The sequence below is a fragment of the Mauremys reevesii genome, linkage group 1, assembly GCF_016161935.1.
Source record: "Mauremys reevesii isolate NIE-2019 linkage group 1, ASM1616193v1, whole genome shotgun sequence".
In the NCBI taxonomy this organism is placed as follows: domain Eukaryota; kingdom Metazoa; phylum Chordata; order Testudines; family Geoemydidae; genus Mauremys; species Mauremys reevesii.
This window is the reverse complement of record NC_052623.1, coordinates 99,794,319-99,806,373: the sequence shown is the minus strand read 5'-3', so window position 1 is coordinate 99,806,373 and position 12,055 is coordinate 99,794,319. Positions and strand designations below refer to the sequence as shown.

Sequence of the window (12,055 nt, the reverse complement as noted above, 5' to 3'; positions counted from 1 at the left end):
ACCAGGGCCTGTGATCTAGTAACTTCTGTTAGTTGCCTGGAGAAAGCCTCGTCCACCTCATCCCCCTGGTCTGGTGGTCTATAGCAGACTCCCACCACAACATGACCCTTGTTGCTCACACTTCTAAACTTAATCCAGAGACTCTCAGGTTTATCTGCAGTTTCATACTGGACCCCTGAGCAGTCATACTGCTCTCTTACATACAATGCAACTCCTCCACCTTTTCTGCCCTGTCTGTCCTTCCTGAACAGTTTATATCCATCCATGACAGTACTCCAGCCATGTGAGTTATCCCACCAAGTCTCTGTTATTCCAATCACATCATAGTTCCTTGACTGTGCCAGGACTTCCAGTTCTCCCTGCTTGTTTCCCATGCTTCTTGCATTTGTGTATAGGCACTTAAGATAACTCGCTGATTCTCCCGCTTTCTCAGTATGAGGCAGGAGTCCTCCCGTCTTGCGCTCTCCTGCTCGTGCTTCCTCCTGGTATCCCACTTCCCCACTTACCTCAGGGCTTTGGCTCCTTCCCCCGGTGAACCTACTTTAAAGCTCTCCTCACTAGGTTAGCCAGCCTGCTTGCGAAGATGCCCTTCCCTCTCTTTGTTAGATGGAGCCTGTATCTTCCTAGCAACAGCTTTTGTGCACAGCGCTCAGAGCTGAGGTTTCCCCCAGACACTTCACTTAAAGGCACATTGGTTTAGATAAAACATGAAACAAGTTTATTAACTACAGAAAGACAGATTTTCAGTAATAAGTGATAGCAAACAGAAGAAAGTAGATTATCTGGCAAATAAACAAAAATGCAAATTGAGCCTAACATACCAGATTGGGTATGAATTAGCATTTCAATCTTCATGAGACTAAACTGTATGCCACAGGCAGAGAGTAGAAAAGACAGGTGCCACCAATGCTAGAAGGCCCTGCAGTTCCATGGCATTGAGTAGGTGTTTAGCCTGAACAATTATTATACTTATAAAATTGTGTATAGGGGTGCATAATGCACATGTCACAGATAACAGGTTTTTTTTCCTAGGTGGCTACTTAAAGGTAATTGTGAAAATAGAATTTGATGAAGCACACATTGAAACTTTATTTAATACAGACAGTTATAACTGAAATGATAGGCAAGGATCAATATACATAATGATCAGAATAAGATAAATACAAGGAGTGGAAGATGGGATGGATCCGCTAGGAAAGCTACCTCCCGGAGGGCAGAAAGTGTAGGGATAAGGTGAGAACTGTGAAAAGCCAAGCAGAGTTGGACCTTGCAATGGAAATTGAAGCCAATAGTACAAGGTTTTATAGCCACAGAATTAAAAAGAAAAGAAGGAAAGAAGAAGTGGGACCGCTAAGCACTGAGGATAGGGTGAAGATTAAAGATAATCTACGCATGGCCAACCACCTAGACAAATGTTTTGCCTCAGTTTTTAATAAGGGTAATGAGGAATTTGGGGAGCTGATGGAAATGAGAATATGGAAGTAGAAATTACCACTTCAGAGGTGGAGGTCAAACTCAAACAGTTTAATGGGACTAAATCAGGAGCCCAGATAATCTCCATCCAAGAATATTAAAAGAACTGGCACATGAAATTGCAAGCCCAATAGCAAAGCTTTTTAATGGATCTGTAAACTTGAGGGTTGTACCCTATGACTGGAGGACTGCTAATGTAGCACCTATTTTTAAGAAAGGGGAAAAATGTGATCCAGGAAACTACAAGCCTGTTAGTTTAACCTCCATTGTATGCAAGGTCTTAGAACACTTTTTGAAAGAGAAAGTAGTTAAGGATATAGAGGAACAAAATACAACATGATGTTACAAAAAGTAGATCATGGCAGACCAAATTGATATTTTCTTTGAGAAGATAACTGATTTTTTAGACAAAGGAAATGCAGTAGATCTAAGGCATTTAATACAGTTCCACATGGGAAATTATTAGTTAAATCGGAGAAGATGGAGATTAATACGAGAATTGAAAGGTCAATAAGGAACTGGTTAAAGGAACTGAAAGATGATCTGTCAGGCTGGAGAGAGGTTATTAATGGAGTTCCTCAGGGATCGGTCTTGGGACCAATCTTATTTAACATTCTTATTATTTAGACATTTTTTGTGACCTTAGCACAAAAAATGGGAGTGTGTTAATAAAATCTGCAGATGACACAAAGCTGGGAGGTATTGCCAATAAGGAGGAGGACCAGAATATCATACAAGAAGATCTGGATGACCTTGAAAACTGGAGTAATAGAAATGAGACAAAATTTATTAGTAGAAAGTGCAAAGTCATGCCCTTGGGGACTAACAACAAGAATTTTTGCTCTAAGCTGGGGACTTATCAGTTGGAAGCAACAGAGGAGGAGAAAGACCTGGGTGTATTGGTTGATTACAGGATGAGCTGCCAATGTGGTGCAGCCTTGAAAAAAGCTAATGCAGTCCTAGGATGCATCAGGTGATCTATTTCCAGTAGAGACAGGAAACTGTTAGTACCATTATACAAGGCACTGGTGAGACCTCATCTGGAATATTGTGTGCAGATCTGGTTTCCCATGTTCAAGAAAGATGAATTATAATTGGAACAGGTGCAGAGAAGGGCTACTAGAATGATCAGAGGAATGAAAAACCTCCCCTATGAGAGGAGACTCAAGGAGCTTGGCGTGTTTAGCCTAGCGAAAAGAAGGCTGAGGGGAGATGTGATTGCCTTCTTTAAATGCATCAGAGGGCTAAATACCAGGGAGGAGAAGAGTAAGTTAAGCACTAACATTGACACAAGTGCAAATGGATATAAACTGGCCATCAACAAGTTTAGGCTTGAGATTATATAAAGGTTTCTAACCATCAGAGGAATGAAGTTCTGTAACAGCCTTCTCAGGAGAATGGGGATGGGGGGACACAAAAACTCACTTACTTCAAGACTGAACTTGATAAGTTTGTGGAGGGGATGGTATGATGGCATGTAGCTAATCTGCAACTGTTAGTAGCAAATATCCCCAATGGTTAGTGATGGGACACTAGATGGGCTCAGAGTTACTACAGAGAATTCTTTCCTGGTATCTGGCTGGTGGGTCTTGCCAAAATGGTCAGGATCCAACTGACTGCCATATGTGGGGATGGGAAGGAATTTTCCTCTGCATCAGATTGGCAGAGACCTTGGGAGTTTTTTGTCTTTCTCTGCAGCATGGGGCATGCAAGTCACTTGCAGGTTTCAACTTCTGTAAATGGTGGATTCTCTGTAATTTGAAGTCTTTTTAAATCATGATTTAAGGACTTCAGTAATTCAGTCCGAGGTCATGGGTCTATTACAGGAGTGGGTGGGTGAGGTTACATGGCCTGCAATGTGCAGGAGGTCAGAGCAGATGATCATGATGGTCCCTTCTGGCCTTAAAGTCTATAAGCCCATCAGAAGGCAGGTCCTGATTCAACTTCCACTTTCTTGGGGACCTGATGAACCTGAAGAAATGGGAACTGGGTGTGGTATTTTGTACTCTTCCTTATGGTAATAGTAAGGATATATACTATATTTGATCCTTTACCCTGACTATAAGGTCAATAGCTGCCTTTATCCATACGTGGAGTGTCGTATGTGGTCTTTGGTACGTCCATAACTAAGCATCAAGCATTCATAGTAATGATTTGTATCACTTATTTCTTAATTCCCATATGTAGAATCATAGGATCATAGAGTTGTAGCATTGGAAGGGACCTCAGGAGATCATCTAGTGCAGTCCTCTGCACTCATGGCAGGACTAAGTGTTCTCTCGAGCATACTGGACGTGTTTGTCTAACCTGCATTAAAAATCTCCAGTGACAAAGATTCCACAACCTCTCTAGGCAATTTGTTCCTGTGCTTAACTACCCTGACAATTATGAAGTTTTTCCTAATGTCCAACCTTAACCATCCTTGCTGCAATTTAAGCCCATTGGTTCTTGTCCTATCATCAGAGGCAAAGAGAACAATTTTTCTCCCTCCTCCTTGTAACAACCTTTTCTGTGCTTGAAAACTGTTATCATGTTTCCTCTCAGGCTTCTCTTTTCCAGACTAAATAAACTCAGTTTTTTCAATCTTCCCTCATAGGTCATGTTTTCTAGATCTTTAATAATTTTTGTTGCTCTTCTCTGGATTTTCTCCAATTTGTCCACATCTTTCCTGAAATGTGGCACCCAGAACTGGACACAGTACTCCAGTTGAGGCCTAATCAGCGTGGAGTAGAGCGGAAGAATTACTTCTTGTGTCTTGCTTACAACACTCCTGCTAATACATCCCAGAATGAGGTTTGCTTTTTTTGCAAGTTACACTGTTGACTCATATTTAGCTTGTGATCCGCTATGACTTACAGATTCCTTTCTGCAGGACTCCTTCCTAGGTACTCATTTCGCATTTTGTATGTGTGCAACTGATTGTTCCTTCATAAGTGGAATATTTTGCATTTGTCCTTATTGAATTTCATTCTATTTGGTCATCAGACCATTTCTCCAGTTTGTCCAGATCATTTTGAATTTTAATCCTATCCTCCAAAGCACTTGCAACCCCTTCCAGCTTGTTATTGTCTGCAAACTTTTAAAGTTTACTCTCTGTGCCATTATCTAAATCAAAGGTCAACATGGTTCTCTGAAGATGTCCACGCAGTGTGCAGAGGCGGTCAAAAAAGCAAACAGGATGTTAGGAATCATTAAAAAGGGGATAGAGAATAAGACTGAGAATATATTATTGCCCTTATATAAATCCATGGTACGCCCACATCTCGAATACTGTGTACAGATGTGGTGGTCTCACCTCAAAAAAGATATACTGGCACTAGAAAAGGTTCAGAAAAGGGCAACTAAAATGATATGGGGTTTGGAGAGGGTCCCATACATGGAAAGATTACAGAGGCTAGGACTCTTCAGCTTGGAAAAGAGAAGACTAAGGGGGGATAGGATAGAGGTATATAAAATCATGAGTGATGTTGAGAAAGTGGATAAGGAAAAGTTATTTACTTATTCCCATAATACAAGAACTAGGGGTCACCAAATGAAATTAATAGGCAGCAGGTTTAAAACAAATAAAAGGAAGTTCTTCTTCACACAGCACACTGTCAACTTGTGGAACTCCTCTACCGGAGGAGGTTGTGAAGGCTTGTGCCCAAATGCTAGAAGTCTAAATAATAAGATGGGTGAACTAGAGTGCCTTGTGATAAAGGAGGATATTGATATAATAGGCATCACAGAAACCTGGTGGACTGAGAGCAATCAATGGGACACAATCATTCCGGGGTACAAAATATATCGGAAGGACAGAACAGGCCGTGCAGGGGGAGGAGTGGCACTATATGTTAAAGAAAGTGTAGATTCAAATGAAGTAAAAATCTTAAGCGAATCCACAGGTTCCATAGAGTCTCTATGGATAGAAATTTCATGCTCTAGTAAAAATATAACAGTAGGGATCTATTATCGACCACCTGACCAGGACAGTAATAGTGATGATGAAATGCTAAGGGAAATTAGAGAGGCTATCAAAATTAAGAACCCAATAATAGTGGGGGATTTCAATTATCCCCATATTGACTGGGAACATTTCACTTCAGGACGAAATGCAGAGATAAAATTTCTCGATACTTTAAATGACTGCTTCATGGAGCAGCTGGTAGGGGAACCCACAAGGGGAGAGGCAACTCTAGATTTAATCCTGAGTGGAGCGCAGGAGCTGGTCCAAGAGGTAACTATAGCAGGACCGCTTGGAAATAGTGACCATAATACAATAGCATTCAACATCCCTGTGGTGGGAAGAACACCTCAACAGCCCAACACTGTGGCATTTAATTTCAAAAGGGGGAACTATACAAAAATGAGGGGGTTAGTTAAACAAAAGTTAAAAGGTACAGGGACTAAAGTGAAATCCCTGCAAGTTGCATGGGCCCTTTTTAAAGACACCATAATAGAGGCCCAACTTCAGTGTATACCCCAAATTAAGAAAAACAGTAAAAGAACTAAAAAAGAGCCGCCGTGGCTTAACAACCATGTAAAAGAAGCAGTGAGAGATAAAAAAACTTCCTTTAAAAAGTGGGAGGCAAATACAAACACTGCCAACTTAAGTGCAAGAGTGTAATAAGAAAAGCCAAAGAGGAGTTTGAAGAACGGCTAGCCAAAAACTCCAAAGATGATGATAAAATGTTTTTTAAGTACATCAGAAGCAGGAAGCCTGCTAAACAACCAGTGGGGCCCCTTGACGATCGAAATACAAAAGGAGCGCTTAAAGATGATAAAGTCTTTGTGGAGAAACTAAATGGATTCTTTGCTTCACGGCTGAGGATGTTAGGGAGATTTCCAAACCTGAACTGGCTTTTGTAGGTGACAAATCTGAGGAACTGTCACAGATTGAAGTGTCACTAGAGGAGGTTTTGGAATTAATTGATAAACTCAACATTAACAAGTCACCGGGACCAGATGGCATTCACCCAAGAGTTCTGAAAGAACTCAAATGTGAAGTTGCGGAACTATTAACTAAGGTTTGTAACCTGTCCTTTAAATCGGCTTCGGTACCCAATGACTGGAAGTTAGCTAATGTAACGCCAATATTTAAAAAGGGCTCTAGGGGTGATCCCGGCAATTACAGACCGGTAAGTCTAACGTCGGTACCGGGCAAATTAGTCGAAACAATAGTTAAGAATAAAATTGTCAGACACACAGAAAAACATGGTGTCAAGTATCAGAGGGGTAGCTGTGTTAGTCTGGATCTGTAAAAGCAGCAAAGAATCCTGTGGCACCTTATAGACTAACAGACGTTTTGCAGCATGAGCTTTCGTGGGTGAATACCCACTTCATCGGATGCATCAACCTTACCTGAGGAGGTTGTGAAGGCTAGGGCTATAACAATGTTTAAAAGGGAACTGGATAAATTCATGGTGGTTAAGTCCATAAATGGCTATTAGCTAGGATGGGTAAGAATGGTGTCCCTAGCCTCTGTTCGTCAGAGGATGGAGATGGATGGCAGGAGAGAGATCACTTGATCATTGCCTGTTAGGTTCACTCCCTCTGGGGCACCTGGCATTGGCCACTGTCGGTAGACAGATACTGGGCTAGATGGACCTTTGGTCTGACCCGGTATGGCCGTTCTTATGTTCTTCTTATGTTCTTATGTTAAAGGTCCCCAAACTGTTGGGTGCGCCCCCCCCCCCCCCGGGGGGATGTGGAGGAATGTTTTTTTGGCGGGCATCTTCCATGACTTTTCGAAGATAATTGATAATGGCTCAGATATCTGCTCAGTCAGCTCCTTGAGTATTCTAGGATGTATTTAATCAGGCCATGGTGACTTGAAGACATCTAACTTGTCTAAGTAATTTTTAACTTGTTCTTTCCCTATTTTAGCCTCTGATCCTACCTCATTTTAATTGGCACTCTGTCTAACTGCTTAGATATTGCATAACAACCTAACTGCTAAAGGCCCCCTCCCCCCCCCAGCTTCTTTCTTGCAGAATCCTGTGGTGTGGAACCATTTGTGGTTACTCATTTGTCTCTGAGAATGACAGTGCAAAATAACTGTAGATCAGATATCACCTTAGTCCTACGCTATTTAGCTAAATCACAGCCTCTAGCAGGCCACCAGTTATAGCAAGCCTAATAACTCATTTGCTTATGTTTATATATTTGCCCTCCACAGATGTTCCAAGCTAATAAGTAATACACTCCATATCAGTCTTATACTTCTATAATGTCATTTTACCTGTAGCAAGCATAAAATCACGCTTGAGTCAGTGTCCTAGGTCATAAAATCAGGTCAAGGGTCAACTGGTGAGATATGCCCAGATGATCCTAGCTGGTGATCCATGCCTTGTGGTTCAGAGGAAGGCAAAACCCCCTCAAGGTCCCTTCCAGTCTGAGTTGGGAGAAAATTCCTTTATGATCCCACATTTGTTTGACCCTGAGCACCTGAGCAAGATCCACCAGCCAGGCACCTGAGAAAGAAGTGTGTCTGTCTGTACCACCACCGAGCTCTGGTCAGTGTTCTATCTCCAGTTGTGGCCATCCCTGATGCTTTAGAGGAAGATGACCTCCCCTCCTCCCCTGAATATATCTGGACAGTTGTGTATCAGGGGAAAAAAATCCTTCCTGACCCCTCTGGCCGACTGGCGGAAGTCCTGAAGTATGAGATTTTATTATAGTCATAGTCATAATCATAATGTAGAGCTGCTGGTGTTATGAGCATATTGAAGGCAATGCAGAACTTTCTATTCTCTCTGTGACTCATGAAGGACGGGAATTAACAGGGGGATTAGTAGATTCAGACTCCAAGGCCAGAAGGGACCACCACAACCAAATAGCCTGATACTCCGGCACACATGTAGCATTTCTCCCAGCAGCTGTATTAAAGCACATCTTTCAGAAAGATATTTCAGAAAGATATCTAATCTCATTTTAAAGACTCCAGGTGATGGCTCCCCTGCTATGCTGTTAAATTGTTTAATTACTGTCACTAGTAAGAAATTGCATCTTATTTTAAGGTTGAATTTGTCTAACTTCAGCTTCCACTTTTCACAGAATGATAATGCCATATCTGACCTCTCAGTCCTCTTCCTCAAAGGAAACCTGCAGAACACCTTCAAAAGACAAGCCTGGGAACATAAATTCATAACTCGGCTAGACACCAGAAATTATGGACCTAATAAAGACCAGGGCTGGCCCTAGACCAAACAGTGCCCCAGGCGAGCATCATCTTTGGTGCCCCCCTCCATTTGTTAAACTTTTGAATGCCTTATGTTTTATTGCATTTGTAGCCCATTTCACGACTTTGATGCATGATTTATCCCATGATTCTTTTTACGTTTTCAAAATAAAATGTTTATACTTCTAAATCAACCCCACCCTCAAAAAATTAATTTCAGGTTGAGCAGAATGTTTTAACTCAAATTGAACTTTTTCAGGGTTTATTTCTTCATTTCTGTGAGAAACTAAAAAAAATTCTGGTTTGGGGTTCAACCCAAAATGAGGAATTTTTTTTCTGTTTCTGCATTTTTCAGTTCTGCCACTGAATAGAAAATCAGTTACTCCCTCAGTTCTATTTCTATCCCAAGCACTTTAATTAACTACCCAAAGTTAATCATAAAGACTGTGTTGGAGATGATAATGAAGTATATAGTTCTTTTGTTTTTTGAGATTTAGATGTTTTGTCTGATAGTGGACAATTCCTTCCTATGTGTGTGGGATTTCAGTCTGTAGCTTAATGTTTTACATTTTGGTTTGTCTAGTTTACATGCTATCGTTTGTAGAGTTTGGTACATTTGGAAGATAAATATTATGAAGGCGATTCTAGTTTTAAGAAGATTCTCTAACAGGGAAAATTCTGGACCATATCCGCTATTTAAAGATTTAATTGGACAGATCACCAGAATTGTTGTATAAAACTGTTAAAAGATTTTAAAAATTGTTATTACTCCTATCTCTTTTTAGTCCCAAAATATTATAATAACAGTGTGTCCCATAGCGATACAAATTTACCTTATTTTCTGACTCCATTTTCATAAGTGTCATTTCTAATGTATATTTCCTTGCTATACATTTTGTGACTAATTTTTTTATTGATGGGAAATTTTAAGCTCTTCTACTTAGCCAGAATTCCACTCCTTTTAAAAGGGACTGATTGTCAAAATATTCTTTATTTTGTGCTTTCTATGCTGGTAAGAATACACAATATCCAGTATCTGGACAGTGGAGAGGAAGGAAGGTGGTGAGGTTTTGAGAGACCAGGTTCACTTCCCTGCTCTGCCACAGACTTCCTGTGTAACCTTGGGCAAGTCACCTTGGGTACATCTACGCTGCAGTTAGACACCGATGGCTGGCCTGTGCCAGCTGATTTGGGCTCATGGGGCTCAAGCTAAGGGGCTGTTTAGCAGCGGTGTAAATATTTGGGCTCAAGGTGGAGCCCAGGGTCTAGGACCCTGTGAGGTGGGAGGGTCCCAGAGCTCAGGCTGCAGCTTGAACCCCAACTTCTACATTGACATAGGCCAGCCGTGGGTGTCTAATTGCAGTGTAGACATACCTTGAGTCTCTCTGTGTCTCAGTTCCTTATCTGTAAAATCAGGGTGACTTCTTACCTCTCAGGGGTTGTGAGGATAAATATGGTAAAGACTGTGAAGTGCTCAGTTACCACAGTAATAGGATGGGGAAGGCTTGTAGGTACCCGAGAAATCAAATTAATACATAAGTAAATTACTCTTTCTGCTCCATTGACTGAATATAAAAATTTGTATATTTAAATAGGTGGTTGAATCCTTTATTTGTTACTGGTCACAAACGAAAGCTTGAAGAAGATGATATGTATAAAGTGCTGGCTGAAGATTCATCGGAGAGGGTTGGAGAGGAGTTGCAATGGTAAGGAAACAATCAACACTTCATGTAGTCACGTCTTCACTGTGAAGATGAGAGCTCTGGGATGAAAACATATACCGTAACTCCTCACTTAACATCCTCCCAGTTAATGTTGTTTCGCTGTTAGGTTGCTGACCTATTAGAGAACATACCCTTTAAAGTCCCGCAATGTTCCCTTATAATGTTGTTTGGCTCCCCCTGTTCCACCCGCCTGGCGCTCTTGCTGGGGAGCAGGGTCGGGGCGCGGGGACTTGCCCCGCTCTGCCCATCTGGCATTCCAGCCAGGGGGCAGGCAAGCCCCCCCGCACCCTGACCATGCTCCCAGGCTGGAACACTAGGCAAGTGGAACAGGGCAAGCCCACGCACTCCAACCGTGCTATGCCCCTGCCTCAGCCAAGCTTCACAATCATCATTGGTGAGTACAGTATTAAATTGTTTGTTAAAAATTATTTAAAACTTATACTGTGTATGTATATCATGTCTTTTGTCTGGTGAAATTTTTTTTCCTGGAACCTAACCCCCCCACCCATTTACATTTATTCTTATGGGGAAATTGGATTCACTTAACATCGTTTCGCTTAAAGTTGCATTTTTCAAGAACATAACTAGAACGTTAACTGAGGAGCTACTGTAAAAGGATTTGCATTATCATTTTTTCTTCAAAGATGCTTCATTTGAATAGCACTCTACAAAATGCCTGGAATTGAAGAGTCTATACTCTGACATTCCAATAATTATATCTTAATAAAGCGATCCTATGCTTTGGTACAGATATATTATGCAACTTACTCTCTTTACAGAGATGGGAACAAGTTTGTGCTTTCTACCTTTTTGCTTTAAAAAGAGAACAAACTGAATTAGTAGGGACAACAACATTCCCTTAGTAAAGGTGAAATATGCTACTGATCGATAGAGAGGTTTAGTTGCACAGGACATCTAAGGGCTTATCTTCACTAGGATTTTTGGCCTGGTATAGGTCCAGTGGTATGAATAGGGTTGGCAGAACTTGATTTTTTTTTATAACTTGACAGTTAATATTAATGTTTGTTTTTAAACCCTTTGAAAATTTAAATTGATAAAAATAAGTCATGCAAAATTATGGGCTTTAAGCTTTTTTCAGTGTTTATTGATTTTAAATTTTTTACAGTTGTGGGAAGTTATGGGAAGATCAGACAATAATTATTTAAGAACAGACTCTGAGATTCAAAAAGTTAAAGCTTTATAGTTGTTTAAACACAATTTATCAACATCACATGTGTAAGTATACACAGTAAATATACCTAAATCAAACTTCTAAGTTTTCAAACAGCATTTTTCTTACTCTGCCTATCTGTAAATTTCTGTTGTTATCAATGGAAATATTTTTTTGTTGGCTTGTGTATGTAGGGTGAAATAGATAAAAATGTAATCCTTCCAAGTGTAGGTATAAATATCCTTTTTCAAGGCAGGCTTAAAGTTTAAGAGAGTCCTTTCCAGTCATGTGCTGGGATCATAGACCAAGAGTGTATCTTTATTATAACCTGTTTTAAGAGAATAACAGTTCATGCAGGTAATTTTCTTTCTTGAGGCTCCTACAGGAACCTCATCAGTACCTCTCTTATAGGAGAGAGGTTTTTATTACATAATAACTTGAAACAAGCAGTGTTTCAATATATCTGTAGTGGGCTTTCCTACTGAAAGATTCTCTCCTCTCTACCAGAGGAGTGTTGGCATGGCCTCT

General features: G+C 40.7%; 1 protein-coding gene across 3 annotated transcripts in view; it reads left to right on the top strand.

Annotated features, from left to right (window-relative positions):
* Positions 1-12,055, top strand: part of ABCC4 (ATP binding cassette subfamily C member 4) — a 269,468-nt gene that overhangs the window by 76,084 nt on the left and 181,329 nt on the right. For all 3 annotated transcript variants that reach the window (XM_039519351.1, XM_039519350.1, XM_039519352.1), the window contains one exon: positions 10,228-10,338. In XM_039519351.1, coding sequence (XP_039375285.1) covers positions 10,228-10,338 — 111 coding nt within the window. The remainder of the gene's footprint in view (positions 1-10,227; positions 10,339-12,055) is intronic.